The 18197-nt window shown below is 35.4% G+C and overlaps 2 protein-coding genes across 3 annotated transcripts; both read right to left on the bottom strand.

The window, feature by feature from the left end:
• Window positions 1-38: 38 nt before the first annotated feature.
• On the bottom strand, window positions 39-9989 carry LOC8270973 (uncharacterized protein At1g21580). Of its 2 annotated transcripts, XM_015719892.3 has the most exons (10): window positions 5064-9983; window positions 4284-4485; window positions 4030-4180; window positions 3768-3900; window positions 3521-3595; window positions 2586-2676; window positions 2164-2434; window positions 2022-2064; window positions 1851-1954; window positions 39-876 (listed from the first exon to the last, which is right to left on the bottom strand). In XM_015719892.3, exons 1-10 carry the CDS (start codon window positions 9712-9714, stop codon window positions 472-474), a joined length of 6126 nt encoding a protein of 2041 aa, XP_015575378.1. In that variant the 5' UTR covers window positions 9715-9983; the 3' UTR covers window positions 39-471. The 2 variants fall into 2 exon arrangements, with proteins under 2 accessions (XP_015575378.1, XP_048226791.1); XM_048370834.1 differs by lacking the exons at window positions 39-876; window positions 1851-1954; window positions 2022-2064; window positions 2164-2434; window positions 2586-2676 and having other exon boundaries at window positions 3536-3900; window positions 4102-4180; window positions 5064-9989.
• A 2881-nt stretch (window positions 9990-12870) lies between these two features.
• On the bottom strand, window positions 12871-17086 carry LOC8270975 (protein kinase STUNTED). The gene is made up of 10 exons (XM_002520259.4): window positions 16674-17086; window positions 16432-16529; window positions 15948-16197; window positions 15137-15865; window positions 14786-15034; window positions 14547-14710; window positions 14373-14452; window positions 14066-14213; window positions 13815-13964; window positions 12871-13526 (listed from the first exon to the last, which is right to left on the bottom strand). Exons 1-10 carry the CDS (start codon window positions 16837-16839, stop codon window positions 13284-13286), a joined length of 2277 nt encoding a protein of 758 aa, XP_002520305.1. The 5' UTR covers window positions 16840-17086; the 3' UTR covers window positions 12871-13283.
• Between the last annotated feature and the right edge of the window lie 1111 nt (window positions 17087-18197).

Here is an 18197-nt window from a genome sequence, read left to right as displayed (position 1 = left end):
ATAAAATAAACTCGTTTCTCATAAATTAAATAAAATTCTTTAACGGTAAAATATTGTATCATTCAATTTGCAAATCCTTACAACCCTCAGATACATCGAAGATGACAATGGAAAAGATATTCCTGTAAAAGCCTAGAAAAGAAATATAAATCAAAAGTATTCCTATGCCTATATTTTGAACAGCAGTATCATATACATAAACACAAGTTATGAGCTCGTCAAAATCATTCCATCCCCACCAAGTCATTCCAATGACAAGATACCATTCTTGTTGTCATTCAATTGTAGCACCACACAGAAATATGATCAAATTGGTTTACCTCACACATGATAAGCCAAATTCCTCCTACGAGGCATAACCTTATGTGCTTATAAACTTGAGCTTACCTCATGTACAGTAAACCAAATTCCTTCAAGACACAAGCTTGTGCGCTTCTCACTTGAGTTGGACAAGATCATAGACTAATGGTGTCAGGTATTCATTATACGAATTGGTTTAATGAGCTCATCAAGGTCAACTAATTCTAAGTCCAAAGCATCACTATCACAAAGGGATGTTTGCTTGTCTGCAGGATTGCTATTTTCTTCAGCTTCATCACTAACATCAAGGCTTATATAATCAGATATGCTTCCTTCAAAGCAAAAGTTATCATTTTCTTGCACCGAGTGTTTTTCAGACACAGCAGTTCCGGGTTCAGAAATGTTCACATGCATTGAACCAAAGTACCGCCCCCGGGAATTCTTCTTCTCTCGTAATTGCTTACTTTTCCTTCCCTTGATTCTGATTTTGGGGTGGTGAAGCTTGCATTTGGATCCTTCAGGACAGGATCCTGTTGCTTCATAAGTCGGGCAGACATAGCTGTGCTTCTTCTGACACTGTATAGCAGAGTTACTGAATTTTATACACTACAGAGTTTTTGTGAGGTCGTATGCAATGGAGGATGAGAGTGGAAGACTCGCCAAGCATTAAATAGAAATTTTTAAGGAACATTAAACTTCTTACTCCAAGTAACAAAGACAATAAGCGAGTACCAAACGCCATGCAATATTCAGTGATACTGACACACTATCAATTGAATTGTAGCTAAATGACAGGCTACAAGCAATGTTGGTTAGTAAAAGACTATGAATTAAAAAGAATAATCCCAGCTTGATAATAAGCAAGAATAAAATGTGAAGCTATTCACAATCGCGATTTTCAACAGCGAAACAGCATGTTTCAGGTTTTAATCACATTTAAAAGAAGGGAACAGCCTGAACAGTGAGCATGTTTAGTTTTAAGAAAAATCATGCAACAACCTAAAAGGTGAACTGAATCAAGTAAACTGCCCAAGTTTTCACACACAAGAGTGACAAAAAAACAAATAAATAAACAGGAGAATTAAGTCAGTTCCATCCATAAATAAACTGGTTGAAGGAAGAAAGAAAGAAGCATATCATTGAGGTGAGAAGCAAAAAATTACACTGTCAAATACCATGTATGGTTTGAAAGACCAGGGAGGTTTCCTTTTCCCAAAATAGAGGCCTGGAATTTAAAGCTTTAGCAAGAAAGAAATGCAGGCATATCTATCTCTTTGAGAGTTTAAGTTAGTGTCAGGTGATAGAGCTCATCGTCCTTAACTATAGGTGCAGTGAGAAATTTTATAATATTTCAGTAAGGGTCGGGTGATAGAGCCTATTGTCTTTACTGATGGGCTGAACTGTTTTGCTGTCAGTGTGGTTTATTGTTGTTGGTAATTGACATGACTCATTTACTGGCTTTTCGTTCTTGTTTTTTCTGTTCTGATGAAAAACTATTTGCTCACACTACAAGGACTAGTTTACTTGTCTTTAACTAATAAAGTACATACCTCATTGCCATCGTTGCAATATCCCCTCAAAAATCCTTCACAAGTAGATGCATTTGGATTTACATGGACATGCCTGTATGGGCAATTTTCATTGCTGCAAAGACCTGCTAAAAAATATGTCAAAATTCTGCACTCCAAATAATGCATTAAACAGAAGAATAGAAAAAGAACCTTGCAAAAAATAAGAACAGTCCGGCATCCTCTCTGGAATAACCTGCAAAAGAAACATTTTCAAGGAATTTACATCAACAATTACGAGTATGTCAGCCATCTCAATGAGCACACAACATCAAGATCTATTAGCCACATAAACCTTGTGCGTTAATTTGCAGACTGGATTAAAACATAAACCATTTAGAAACTTTGTGCAGACTGCAATTTTGGAGGAATCATGTATGTAAGGACATTTTCCATCGTCTTTGTTGCATTTCCCAAATCTTGTAAAGAACTGACAGTACTTTCGCTTTCTAGCCAGTCGTGATCTAGCAGTGTGCAAACTCCACCGAACTTTCTCACTTGCCAAAATTCGAGTTCGTTTCTTGGGATCTCTAACAAGTTGGTTACCATTGCCAATTCGGACATATCTGCCAATGATGGAATTCATTTAAACTCAAGAACTTCAATAACTTAGTAATCAAAGTGAATTCTTCAAATCCAGTTTACAAGATTCTCTAGCATAAACTGCAATACAGTAGCAGAATAAGGTAGTCACTATCTACAAAGGTAAGAACATACTCATCTTTTCCAATCACTAATCTCCTTGGAACATAATATCTCTTCGCATCCTTTTCAGTTTGAAGAGCTGCCAAATGTGATGACTCGTCATCTACATGGAACATAAGCTTCACGCATTAGACCAATCAAGTGGCACATACATGTTGTTGACACTTAGTCAATACTGCAACCCAAGTCCTAGCAAATTCGCAACCAGATTGAGTCCTTAATTGACTCAATATGCAAAAATTCTTATCTAAATAAAATTGTGATTCACTGCCCATCAAATCAATTAGAGGACCAATCAAACACCTAACATCAAGAGGGTGCATTCTAGTAGATGCTTCCATGAAAACATGGAAGGGATGCAAAGATTAGTTGCAGTAAAACTGATTTTATATTCATCCTCGTTACATTTGTATTAGTAGATTTATACTCTTTATCTTGATTTGTATCAAGAGAAAAGGAATATTTTCCAGGATTCAAACCTCTGACGTAATTACGAGGAAGCCAAATGGCTAATCCAAGCAGTGGAGCCTAGTAACTCTAGCACTTTGACCTGCCAAGAAATTAAATTCCTTCTTCTTCACAACCATTTTATCATTAAACCAACATCCGCCGATTTACAGTTTAACTAAGGATGAAAACCTACATGCTAAGCCACAATTAGTAGAGAATGAGGAAACAGAAATGGCAGGTTGAATCAAAACCTACACATAATTTATCTGTTCCAGGGAAAGTTACCAGCAGAATCTACAAGGTCATCTCCTTTTGCATTAAATATAGATCTTAGAATCTAGTTCTTTAACAAATGAGCTATTCATTAACAACGAAAATTTTTAAAAGAAAGTTCCAGCATAATATAAGCAAGACGGGAAGAGTATGCAATTACTGATAGCATACAAGAGGCAAATATCAGAAATATTCAAGTTATAGACAGTGAAAAAGGAGACCACCTGAAATCCTTTGTAAAGTCCGCCTTGATGAATCCATTTTATAGCGAACTGAACCAATGCGAAATATCCGTTCTCCTGCCAAAGTGTAGCAAGTTAGATGGCAGCATATTCTACTTTTAAAGACTAAAGCATCCTTCTCAGAAAGAACACCTTAAGGTCTATATACAAAGAAACAAATATAAACTGCACAAAGAACTGATAATATAATTGTGGATACATTGCACACCAGGATTACTGCGATCACTACCTGGGTGTAGCTTTAAACTATGAACTGCCTTACGGGAAGAACTGTTTCTGTTCTTTGTTCCAGTGTCCACATGTGAAGCACCAAATCGTTCTCTTTTCTTCCTTTCAGCTTCAGCAACTGCCAGGGTCGCTTCCTGTATGTAAGCCCAATACAAATAACTAACACTGGCAGAACTATCTTAAATTGCAAATAAAATCCGTAGACTTTAAAGTTGACAGGTGGGAGAAGAAAACAATCCTCTTTCTATTACAGCCTAACTAACCTCATTAGCTTTCTTTGATTGCCTTTCAATGGATTTTGACCATTTTAAACTAGACCCACCAACACTTAGTACCTTGGATTTTCGAAGTGAATATCCATGTTTCGACCTTGTGTATACCGTATCCCTCTTTCTCAAAAGCAGCAACTTTCTACTGAGAAAGAACAATAATCTGTTAACATTAGGGGCAAAGATACACAAACAAGATAATACTGAATAAAGCCATAGAGACAAAAAGAAACCACCACTACTTGTACCTAATTAAAGATGAGGAACCGTTAATGGAAATGGCAGCTGAACTTGGAATGAAGCTCCTCCATGATGTTGCTCTTTTCCAGGGAAGCAATTGAGGCAACACCTTCTGGCTATGCAATGAATGAGAATCATCTTTCAAAGACTGAGCACTATGTAGTGTCCAGACCGAAGAGAATTTTGAAGGTTTACGTGTCTTTGCCACAACTGCAAATGGATAACCCACTTAAGATTTTTTTCCAATTAAGACCACTACACTTAAGCAAACAAATCAAGTTTATTTAAACAACATTTCCAGATTCATTCAATGGAAGTGAATGATTTCAACATTAGAGGCTGCTGGTGGCCTAAAGAGACGTTTACCTTTGTTGCAGAAAGATGACAAACTAAACAAAGATTAAAAATTATAATACGTTATGTCAACTTAGATAAAATCTAAACTTGATTAGCTGTTCTGATCCATCAAACCTGCTAGGTACCATCTAATGGTTAAGACAACCCTATAAAGTCTAAGTCCTACCATCAAAAGTTAGAATAATATCTTCAAACAGTAAGATAATTGAGCAAGCATAAATAAGGAACTTCAAATTAAATTTGAAAACTATACATGTCAGTACAAGCATCTAAAATCCAAACAAGAGATGTTCACATATTACAAATCAAAATTCTATAGGTTCAAGTCCTAACGGTGATAAAATACGTAAAACCAGAATAATAGTTGATTGATTCAATTTATGCTTATGAGGAAAAAATAATATCTTCTGAATATGAGTTCACCAACACACCTTTGCGTGACCGTCTCTTTGTCAAACTTCTGCCAGAAGTAATGTTATGAAGAGCTTGCCCCTCAGTATTTACACTTTCATCAGGCATACTGGCTGTTGGCTTCTCATGATTTTCTACTGAAGTCCTAATTAGCTGATTTTTCCTCCTTTTATAATAGCCATCAGAGGGTAGGGCTGCAGTGCTATGGGAATTTTTCATAGACAGTGAACAAGGATTTGAAGTTGCAATCAACTGATTTGATTTTCGCTTAACATATTTTATACTTTTGGCATTAGAAGACACTGCATTCCCATCATTTTGCTCAGTTTCGCAATCCAAATTGTTAATTTGGCCAGTTTGGAACATGTGTTTTTCTGAAACTTTTACTGTATCTTCAGAAGACTTTAACACATCATTACTTTCAGTAGAAGTCACAGGATCTGATGCAGCTTCAGCAGCACAAATATGAAGGCGCTCCACTAACGGAGAAGAAAGACAGTCCCCCATAGAATTGGTAGGGTGATTTGATATTTTTGTGCTGCTGGGCAAAGGTGGTGTCCTGGGCCTCTCAAAAGAAGCACCGACTCCTGATTTCACAAAGTTTGGTGGGTCAGCAACACCAGTTCTAGTGTCAGTATTCTTCTTGACTTCATATTTACCAGAAGAGTTGAGCCAATATGCAGAAGAGCTCAAACCATGAGAACCCAGGGGTTGAGCAGCCACTAAAGTAGGCTTTCTGACAAGGCTGTTACCCTTGCGAATGTAAGAAGTATTATGGAACTTAGTGACCTTCTTGGGCAATTGACATTTTGTAGGAACAGTGCTTGAAAAAACCTTGTTTCCTGGTAAAGCTGGAGCAAAAGAACTATCAGTTCGATGCCATGTCCGGGGTTTGGAGATATGGTTTGAAGGGGCTGTACTTGTTGAAGCCAAAAAAACAAAAGATGAGCGACCGGGATAAGCAGCAATATTGTGATGGCTCTTCCTTCCAGATATTTCTTTACTCATGGCATTCAGAGTTTGAGTACTACTTTTGGTATCCTGTGATGGCAAGGTTGCCTTCCCACCGAATGAGTTAGCATTTTCTACTGCATGATCTTCAGTAATCAGTGAACCAGAAGTAACAGCAGATATGCCAGAACCACCTTGAGTTGCAGACATCCCAAGTAGGATTTCATCATTCCCACCAGCTTGTTTGATGGAAAGTGAGCTCTGCAATATGCTTGGGGCATCAGGCAGTGTTTCTTGATAATCCATGTTGGGTAATGTATCAGGTACTAGCACCATAGCTTCACCACTGGTGTCAGTTGTTGAAGTTCCATTACAATCTCTTAGTGAAAACAAATTGTTGGAAGCAGAAGGTAAACCATTTTTCGCATCAAGACAGTTTTCATCCTCCACATTCACAACAGGCATTCTTTCATCAGAGTTTAGAGACTGAACTTCAGAAGGACATTGGCACTGACTGGTCCCACTGTCAACAATAAGTTGCTCTTCTACAGCATCTACATCCATTTTTTCTCCCTCACCGCTTTCTGCATGAATAGAATTATTTTGATGACTAATCCCAGCCATAACTGGAGTTGTACCTGCAATCTTTTCTCCTTCAAAACCTGTTGGACAGACGGATTTCACTTTTGGGACAGACAGTTCTTCAGCAGTTGAACAAGAAGAAATACACCTCAAACCATCCTTTTCAAAGACATCTCTAAATGGAGCCGCAGTGCTATCATATCTTACTCTAGAACAATTAAGTGATGCAGTGGTCTCCTTTTGCACAGATGGTAAATCAGAACTGCAACCAGAATTGCAGGGCAATTCTGCAGTTGATACTGAGATACCTGTAATTATAGGTCCTTCAACCACATCAGATGTCATTGGACAGTACATTTCCAGTTGAGAACCAGTGATTTTTCTTTTCTTTTGATTCTGTATCAAACCTGCATTCGGACAAACACTAGTAGTGCTGCTAACTGAAATGTTAGCCTCTGAAACGTCCATTGAACTTCTCTGGGTTAAAACATTGGCTCCATCTGTATGGGGTCGCTGATCAACATCCCTATGTTCATCACCAGAGACTATAAACTCTGTTGGAGTAGGATCTTTGAAAGACAATCTTAAGGTTGTATCCACCCAAGCAGAGGTAACCATATTTACAGGCTCTGCATACACATCATTCACCTCTGACTTTGAAAAATCTAATTCAGAGCTTTTGACTTTTATATCACTCTTGTCAATGTTAAGTGTATCATCCTCCTCCCTTCCACCCATAGAAACCATTCGACTTAATGATCCTCGTACTGGAACATTCTCAAATGATATACCAACCCTATCTGGAGATGGCTGCTTGCTAATACTAGCCCCATTACTGGACAAACTAATTTCCCTTGAAACATGGTTGCCATTATTAGAATCAAAAGTGGTACCTACCCCTTCGATGGATGGGCTTGCACTTCTGGCAACAATCCCATTTGTCATTTCCCCAGAAGTTCCTTGCCAGATTTGGCTGCTTCCATTTACAAATTGATCAACAATATCATCCTCAATCGATGGACTGACCTCATTTGTACAAGGCTGCTTGCAGCCACCATCAGTTATCCCATTGTCAAAAACAGTAGTTCTCTCTGTTAAGTTAATTAAGCCATTGTCAGACTCATAACCTAAAATCATATCAGATGAACCTGCAGGACCCTCATGAATTTTAGTTTTCACTGAATTTGAGCAACCACAATCAGCATTGCCTTCGGCAGAAAGCAAATATTTAGGAGATCCATTTGCTGCATTATTCTCAAGCAACAAGGAGTCTCCACTCTGACAAAGCTGCTTAGCAGCATCTTCGACGGCACCAATGTCAGAACCAGTAGTTTCATTTAGCAATTTAGTATAATCCTTGTCAGTATTTAAGATAGCATGAGAGTAATTGGTGGAATCATCATTTACCATATTCTCATTGATTTTGGTTTCTTCAAGACTTGAAGAGCCCAGAGGAGAAGTGGAATGGCTCCTCTTTCTCTTGATATTAGGCAAGCATAATCTCCCAAAACCAGCACTCGCGCCATTCTCAGATACCATGGCCTCAGCACATCCCTCCACTCTGCATTTCTCAGGCATCACATTTGTTTCATTTGTGCAAGGCTGTGAATCAACAACATTAACTGACGTTATAGCGGCTTCCTTGTCAGGCTGAAAATATGCAGGTTGCGCATGGACAAAGCTATCTTTTATTATAGGTCCATCACTCTTCTTAGTTAGCTTTGAACTTGAAGAATACAGATTTGGGTTTATTGCTTTCTTCACCGGTCTCTTCACAAGTTTTTTCTTTAGAACCTTCAAAGAAGATGCTTTGCCTGAAACAACATTAGCTCCACCTTTATTTGACACAGTACCCTTAGTAGGACTCTCCCCTTTATTCTTTCCAATAGAGACTTTTGTCCCACTGGAAACAGAAACTTTCACTTCCTCTTTGGACTGTTTTAGGTCCTTGTCAGAGCTGGAAGTATTTTTGGCAACTGAAACAACATTGTCCAATTTTATAGTAGCTCCATTGGCTTTACTTGGTGATGAACTTGAACTATTCTTATCCTTATTCCTTAATTTTCCATTCCTAGGTGGCAAATTCGAATTAGAAACATCAGCAGAAGGCGTGACAATAGCCTTGGCAACCAATGAATTGGACTTAAAAGACACATCAAGCTCCATTGTACTACCCTCCCTAACTTGATCTCCAGTTTCTCTATCCAGGTGGCTCAGATTCTGATCCTTATCCTTAATGCCTCGAAAAGAAGAACTGTAGTTAGTATGATCAAAATAGGCGGAATAATGATGTCCTCTATCATCATCTCTAATCCTAAACTTTTGAATGGTAGGCTTTTGAATCCTAAGAAGAGCACTTTTTTTTGGTAATTGCTTCCTTGGAGTAGTCCTACTAAATTCATGACTACCCTCTCTACTACTTCCCTGACCACTCTCAACATTAAATTCTCTACTACTCCTATAATGCTCACGTTTTCGATTTCCATCAGAATCACTAATAACAGAATCATGAACACCTCTAATAATCTCTCTACCACGACGTACCCATCTCTGATTCTCAATTCCCTCTTCAGTGTGATTGATTTGATTATTGGATGCAGCAATTCTAAAATCCCTAGAATTCGAACCAAATGAAAGATCTCCTCTTTGCTGCTGTTTATGTTCCTCAATAATCCTAGGATTAATAGGAGACATAGGCTGATGATGATGATGATGATGATCTAACTGACGGCGATAAGAATCTGGATCAAGAGGATGCTGATGGTATGACCCTGGCTGCAAAGCCCTAGATTGGAAGTCTCCTCCGATAAAATCGGAAGGTAATCGAGACGGTGGTGGTGATTGGGGGAAATTAAGAGCATCAGGGTGCGATCTAGTGCTATTAAAAGGGAAGCGAGGATTATTAAAAGGATGCTGTTGTTGCTGTTGGTAGGGTGGTAGTGGCAATGGATGCGGAGGAAGATGAGGTGGTGGTAATTGTGATTGTGGAGGCCGGAATTGTTGAGGTGCAGGCTGAAAGTTGGATTGGTGGTGGGTGTGGTTGTGGTGGTGGACATAACTATTGGGGATAACATGATGATGATGGTTAGATTGGCCATACCTGGTTTGGTGAAAATATGAGCCTGACCGATTTTCCATTGCTGATTGCACTATTGTTTCTTCTTCTTCTTCTTCTTCTGATTTTTCTGTGATATACAATTAAGCTTTTTTATCTTTTTCTTTTTCACATTGACCTTTGCGATGCAAGTTGGATTTGTTACTGGTGTTAGTCGTCGTGGTCGTCCGCTGGTTTCTTGGTCAACACTGTTTTCAATTTCAGTTCTATTACTATTTGCTTTTAATTTTAAGACTTTTTTTCTCTAAAAATAATTAAACTAAAATCCTTTTTCTTTTTGTGAATTGTTACTTTATTTTTCTGTTAATATAATATGTTTCTTCATAAAATAGATGTTTTGAAAAAAAAAGTAAAAATTGAGCCTAACGTTTTGCAATACTATTTTTTTCTTTTACAAGTAAATAATTCTTTTGTAAAATTTTAATACTTTTTTATTAATATAAAATTTTTCACTAAACTTATATTATGTAAATAAATTTATATAATATAATATTATATATACATATATATATATATATATATATATATATATATATATATATTAATTTTAGACATTTAAAATTTTTATTTTAATATATATATTTACTTTTGAAAATAGAATTCAAATTAAAAATAATTTTATATCTATTAATTTATTAATTCATAAAATTATATTTTTAATTAAATATTAACTGTAATCTTAAAAACATATTAATTATATTTTAATATTATATTTATTAATAAATAATTTATTAATTATATAATAATTAATTTTATTCCAAAAATAATATTTTAGTTATATTTTAAATTTATATTAATTAATAAATTATTTTTATAATAGATAATATTTAAAAAATAATAATTTTAATTATATTTCTAATATTATATCTAATATAAAATTAATTTTTCTAATTATATAATAAATTTTTAATTCTTAAAAATAGTAAGACTAATTATATTGATATATCAATTTATATGATATTAAAATTAATTAATAAATAATTTTTAAATTATTGTATGAATAAGATTTTAAATTTTAAAAAATTAATTTAAATATAATTATTTTTTATTATTTTTTAAAATTTTATAAATTAATATTAAATATTGACAGCTTTATTACATTATATTTATCAATTTAACGATGTTGGATAAATGACTAGTTAAATAATTATCTGGAACTTAATAAAATTTAAAGTTGGATACTCTTTTTTTCATTTGTAACTCAAAGTAAATATGTTATATATAATTATTATTATTATAATTAGTATAATTATAAGCTAATTTATTAGTTATAGTTTGCATATATTATACAACAATAATAATTAGTATATTTATTAGTTGTATTTTGCAATTTTATACTTGTGTTTATAATTAGGTGTTGTTACAATCCGTACCATTTAGGTTTATATTTTTCTTTAAAAAAAATTATATAGATTGTTCCTCCTTCTGACACCCAAAACCATGGAAGCAGTGTGTTCAACTGAGAAACCATGAGTACTGAACTGTGAACCTCTTTGTACCAATATCACAAGCCCAAACAAGAAGAAGACATTCTTGTTCCTTCCTTTTCCATCACTTTAACCTAAATTACGAAGTAGATTACCTTCCTTTATCACCACCCCTATGAACCTTAAATCCATCAAAAAGTTAAACCTCCCTTCTTCAAAGCAAAATCAATAGTTTGTGACCCAGAAATAATGGGTTTAATACCTGATTACTGTGTCCTTTCGGGTTATATAGGTCCAGGAATATAATCGTGAAGCAGTTGTTGCATGGGAAAGAATGTTGCCTGGCGATGCAACAGAGAAGTCCTTTTTCTTTTCTTTGAAAAGAGACAGGGAAGTTTTTGAAGATTTGGATTGGATGAAGTGGTTTTCGGAGATGATCGTCATTATGATTATTCTTCGTGTAATTGGGTGGAGCAATTTGCTATTTGTTTGAAAGAATTTGAGAAGAGATTACGAGGATGCCTTGCATTGTTAAGTGGCATAAGAATAGCCATTTGTGTCCTTCTTGCCGGTTTGCGATGCCTGCTTGTGGGGTTGTTGATGGAACTTTTCGCATAACGTTGTGCAGAAACAGAAGCAGAAGTGCCATTGCCAAGTGGGTGGTGGTGAAAGAAGTAAAGGAGCTCGAGTGTCTATTAGGCAGGTGTATCCATCGATGATATGTAATATGCCATGTAATTTGTTCTATTCAGATCATCAAATAAATTTGATCTGTTAATGTTTCTAGCAGTGTGATATATCTCTAGTTACGTTCTTTTAGCTGGATTCAGTCCTCAAACTGAACTAGAGGAGTTTTGTAATTAATTAATGGAGGTAGTACTATCTTTCAGTGATTACTGCAGTATAGTTTCTCAATTTTCAGAGTTAAACTCATTCTAAACTTTTATTCTGTTCAGAGACAGGATAGTCCTATTGAATGCTCTGCTGAATGGTGAATCTATATGCTATGCTGGTCTCTGAAGCAAACTGAGCTGTTGGTTTATGTCAACATTTGCTCTAAGTGAAAGCATCCAAATTGATTGAGCTTCTTCTAAGTTCTCTTTTGATCCTTGCTGCAATTCCCATTCATTATTCTTATCTTTTAGTATTTTACATATATCGTGTTATAAAATAAATTTATCATCCAATTTACTCCCATTTTTATCATTAATTGCTTAGGGACAGACAAGAGTTGATGAGATTTCTTTTTTTTTTTCTTTTTCCTTCTTTAGAAATAAGTAGATTATTTAATTGTTTCTGTCACATCTTTTCTCATACCCCGGTGCTGACTCAAGATTATGTACAGATACAGATTTGGTTGGTCCTTGTACCCAATGCGTTCACTCTCATAAAATCTTTCGCCCTTCAAACAAGGGCTGTGTTTCATGCCATGGAAATGTGTCGGTGAAGATAGAGGTGAGATTAATTACTACTAAATTACCTCAAAGGCATGGAAAGCGAGGAGTCAATAAGTGGAGGTTAATGGAAATTGTTTGCATGAATTTTCCACGATGCTGATAAGACATGAAGGGGAAAGCACCGCCACTAGTTGAGAATGACGTACAAGGACTCGTATGGACCATTCACATTAGCATCTTTGCATGCGAAGAAGGAACAAATGAAACAGGACAAGCATTTTTTTGTGAGCTATAATTAGTAAGTGGAAAAGGGGGATCCAGAAAATGGCTTCAGAATCATCAAAATCAACAATACTAAGCAAGAATCATACTTTATTAGGCCTTTTGTTAGGCAACTGGAGCTATGATTACTGGGGGGCTCACCACTCAATCAGATCAGAATGTTCCAAATACAATGAAATCATGTTCTACTATTAGTCTATTACAACATATTGCACTCTTGCATTCATTCAGCCACCGACACTTGAAATTTGAGGGAAAACAAGGGAAAAACGTCCCAACAAGTGGGACACTTTTTTTTTTTCTCTTTTTTAGTGACTACTATTAAGGGGAGGAGGAGGGCACACCACAAACAACCTCTCATCCAACACCTATCTGTAACACATATACGTAAGTAAAGCAAAAGAAGAGCAAAAAAACCCAAAGTAATATACAAAAGAATCACAGCGAGTGAGTGATTGTTTAGATGTTTTACTAGCATTTCGCCTGTTAGTCAAAGCTCGATGAGCGGCTGCACCTGCCTTGCAAATAGTCCTCCAGTGATACTGTTTGCTCAATGCTGCTAATGGAGAGTGAGTCATCCTCAACATCAAGAAATGCAAGGTTTAGATGAGACTGTATATTTGACCGTGGACATGTTTCATCATCCAGCATGTCAGATTCTTCTACTTTATTGACTTGCAGCCTTGCCCACTTTGTCACTTCAGCATCTCCGTGGAGGAGCTTCAATACCTTTTAATTAGCAAGAACAGAAGCTAAAGTTAAAGTCTTAAAGGTTTTGTTACAAAAAGAAGCAAGAATATATTTGAGAAGTTAACGGTTTATAATTGAGACACTTCCTGATGCAAGATAAGTAGGGAAAATGCAAAATGGTTTACATTTGATATACTTCCTATCTGTTCAAGTTATCACTACAGGACCTCTCCTTGTGCCAATTTTCCCAGAGTATTAGACAGCCTAAGAATGATGATAAGAACTAAAAAGCAGGAACTACAATGGAGTGATGAAAAGATTACTTACAAGGCTCATTTGAGGCCTAGCTCGTGGAGAACGTTTTACGCAGAGAGTGGCAGCTAAAACCATCCTCTCCATCTGATCTTGATCATAGTCATCACCCAAGCTTGGGTCTAGCAATTGGCAAAATTTGCCGTCGTCTAGAATTGGCTTTGCCTGGACAGGTTAATTCAATTATTTTTAGAGATAAAATCAAAGATGTACTTAGTAGTGCCAAGTTAGTACTGATCTGAATTCAACCAGAACAGAGGACATACCCACATAACTAGGCTTTCTTGGCCTTTTGGAAGATCATTGCTTATTGGCTTTCTCCCCGAAAGAAGCTCAAGGAGTACAACACCAAATGCATAGACATCGATTTTCTCGTTTACTTTGCCATACATAAAGTACTCAGGAGCCAAGTAACTGCAACAATAATTTACATACTATTACCGAATACTAAATGACAAGTTAGTACTTCCCCAAGATGATATGTAGTGTATCATATTCATGGATTCATTTTCACTATTTAACGTTAGCAGCAAGAAAAAAAAAAATAGTGATTTGGGAGTAAAAGGTGCGTACCCAAATGTTCCTGCAACATCAGTACAAATTATGTGAGATGAAGAGGTTGATGCCCATTTAGCAAGTCCAAAATCAGAAAGCTGACGAAAACAGGAAAGCTTCAGCACTTCCAGATTCAGATAATAAAACTGCTAGTGAAACTAAAATAAAGCTAAAAGGCTGAATATGCATCACCTGTGGCTCAAAATCGTCAGATAATAATATATTTGAAGATTTAACATCCCTGTGGATCACAGGTTGAGCAGTGCCAGTGTGAAGGTAATTTAAGGCCTCAGCTACTCCTACTGCCACCTTGTATCTTTCGTACCAATTAAATGCAAGGGGATCCTTTCTGTTACCTGAAAATGAGAAGACATGTCAGAGGTAGGATCCAAAGCAAAACTTAAACCCAGGACATCTGTTAATAAATGTACCATGGAGGTTCTCTTCCAGACTTCCTCTTGACAGGAAATCGTAAACTAGGAGAAGTTTGTTGTACTCAAAACAAAACCCCAAAAGAGAAATGATGTTCTTGTGATTTAAGGTAGTAATAATCTCAATTTCTAAAACAAATTCCTTCAAAACATCTTCAGATGGCTTTAAGATCTTCACAGCAAGTTCCTTGCCATCAGGAAGGCAACCTTTATAAACCTGACTGCTGCCTCCTTTCCCAACCAAATATTCTGATATACAGAAAGAAGAAAAAGAAAAAATTAAATAATCGCAAGCAGAAATTGAAATTGAAGCAAATTTCTTCAAAAATTAATTTGAAATAGAAAACAAACCAGCCAAGAAATTAGATGTAGCAGAGAGGAGTTCTTGGTACTGAAACAATCTGCAAGTGGCAGAGTACTTTTCATGAAAACCCTCCAGTTCTATTGGTAGCTTTGCATTATGATCAGGAGAAGGTGGAATTGTAAGTGCGTCTGTACCAACAGCAACAATTGCTCCACTCTCACCATCTAAACTGGGCTGACCTTCACCGTTCTGTTTGTGGTCCAAATTGGAGATGGATGATGAGAGTTGCCTGCTAGGCAACCTCATTGCCCACTGAACCACTGAGATCTGCCTCAATGAGGACCTATCAGATGCTTGTCCGCCGGGTAAGATGGCGCGGCGAAGTAAAGGCCAACCAGGCTTCAGTTCAGGCACTTGTGCAATTAACGAACGAAATGAACTAGACCGCCCCTCTACCTTTGATACCGGCACTAGAGCTAAAGACTTGTTATCACCACCATTATCACCAGAAGACTTTTCTGCAGATTGGTTACAAGATTCATCTAGAGAATTACCAACTGCTCCACAAACTGTGCAATTCTGTTTCATGATACTCCCCAGACTATTAGGACGGGCCTTTACTAAGGCCTGATGGAAAGTTTGCTCATTACCCTCACCAACGACATACTTTGGGGCTTCATTAATACCACTTTCACTTATTACTTTAGAATTCTTACTCAGTGAAATTGATCTATGAAATATATTGACGAATCCCTTCCGCTGATCATCTTCACTTCCTGCAACAATCACATGCCAATTAATTGTACTTACAAGCTAGAAATTTCTATTCAATAGCTCAATTAAGATGATAGAACCAACCATGTGAATCACCAGTTTTAGCTGTAGAACCTTCTTTTTGAAACACAACTTTCCCATTATGGACAGCAAGAACTAAACAATCCTTTGATAGCTTTTTGGCGCAATACTTGGCTACTGATGTCGGTGACCGGATTGTATGGTGAGTTCTGGCTGCCCCAACTATAATGTTTGTTGCTGAGTAAGATTTTGCTTCTCTAACTAATATTTTTCGAATTGATGAACCTCTACATATCTTCAACTTGAGATCCACCTAAAAACAAAAACCCCCAACCAAATCTAGAACAATTCAGAATTACGTTTGATGATTGAAACAGAAAAGAAAATTTGAATAGTCCGAGAAATTGCATTTTCTCACCAACCAAGCATATCATATGTGTGAATAAAATCACAACATGTGAAGATTCAGAAAGAAAAGAAAAAGGAACCAAAATTAGTAAAAGAAAGAAGATAAGGTAATTTATTGAAAAAAACAAAATAAACAAACCTGTTTCAGGTTGCAGAAACCTTCATAAACAGCAAGAACAGAGTCAAAAGCTTTGACAAGTGAGAGAAGTGAAGACTTTCCTTCACGATCTACAATTTCTACAAAACACCCATTTCACCAAATCACCAAACTCATCCAAATAGCCCAAAAAGTTCTCTCTCTCTCTCTCTCTCTCTATATATATATATATATATATATATAAGACACCGCATGAACACTTGTAGTATTAACTATTAACTTACCATTGTTACCAAGAACATGGAGAGCAATAACAGTATCACCAGGCTGTGCTACTTTAACCATAGCCCAAGTCAATAGCTCTCTACTCTCTGAGTCAAGCTTCACACCCACCATAACAGTCCGGCAACCTGAGCCACCCTTCTTTTCTGCATGCTGTATCATTTTCATTTCTATAAAGCTTCAAACTTTCAGCTTGCGATTAATCAGATTAAGGACCTTGTGTTGCCTATTTGATTGAAGATCATGATGTGTTTATACAGTACTTAACCATCAAGCTTTTAGAGAGGGAAAGACAAGTTGTTGTTGTTTTTATTTTTAACCGCCAGTTTGGTCAGTTTGCTTATGAAGGTAGCAAAAACCAGAATATAGAAAGAGAAAGGGAGGGAGAGACCAGAGAGGGGGGATGTTAGAGTGCATTCATGTGTATTTTGCTATTGAAGCAACTTAAAGTATAGATCATGTAGCAGATTGATGTATAAAATTTCGAAAAGGAAGAATATTATTAGTAATTACCGAGATTTATATTTCTTAATTATCTCTATAAGCTTAGATGATATGATTTAATTTAATAATATAAACTAGTTACTAAGAATATAGTTAATAAATTAAAAAAATTATTATTACTACAATTGAAGATGGGAATATTAAATTATAAAAGATTGTCTTTTAATAAAAAAGACTAATAAAAGAGAAAGTCAGTGTATTTATTATAGACTACAAAAAGATTGATATAATAAACTTATTTTAAAAAAATGACAGTTCAATTAAAGGGTATATCTTATCCCTTCATCATAGTTTCTAATGAAAAATCAGCAAGCGTTAATATATTATATCAAATTAAATGAAATATAATATAATACTCAAAAAAAAATAAAGATAAATTTCAAGAAAAAAATCATAATTATCCAAAAATACAAATATATTTATAGTAGTAAGTCAATCGCAAAATATTATAGTTTAAGATTTAAGAATATTTTCATATATTTATGTAAATATTTTAGTATAATAATTTTTAGTAATGTAATATAACAAACCTCATAAAATGAATTGTAATTACTAAAAAAGGTAGATATCCAAAATAATAAGTCTTTTTATAAAATATTATAGTTTGAATATTAGAAATATTCTCATTCATTTATCTAAAGACCTACTAACTTCATTATCCATAAAAACTTTTCCCTAAAGATATTTAAGGATATAAATAAATAATATATAAAAATTAGATTGGCTCGAAATGATAATATGTAAAGAAAAATTATAGTAATTTGAAATGATTTTTTATATAAAAAAATTAATTTTTTATTGTGTTTTTTTTAAAAAAAATTAAAATTTTGTTATATTTTTAATGTAAATTATTTTATCATATACCATAATATTATGTAATTATTTATAAGTAGAAAACCGATCTATTGCTTAAAATTTTGATGGTTGTGATGTTTTGATGGGTGGACCCGCATGGAAGAGACAAACATGGGACCTAAACTAATAACTTAGATATTATTATTATTTAAGAAACTAATAACTGA

This window comes from Ricinus communis, chromosome 2, assembly GCF_019578655.1.
Source record: "Ricinus communis isolate WT05 ecotype wild-type chromosome 2, ASM1957865v1, whole genome shotgun sequence".
NCBI lineage: Eukaryota > Viridiplantae > Streptophyta > Magnoliopsida > Malpighiales > Euphorbiaceae > Ricinus > Ricinus communis.
The sequence above is the reverse complement of the archived record's forward strand: the minus strand, read 5'-3'. Positions and strand labels throughout refer to the sequence as shown.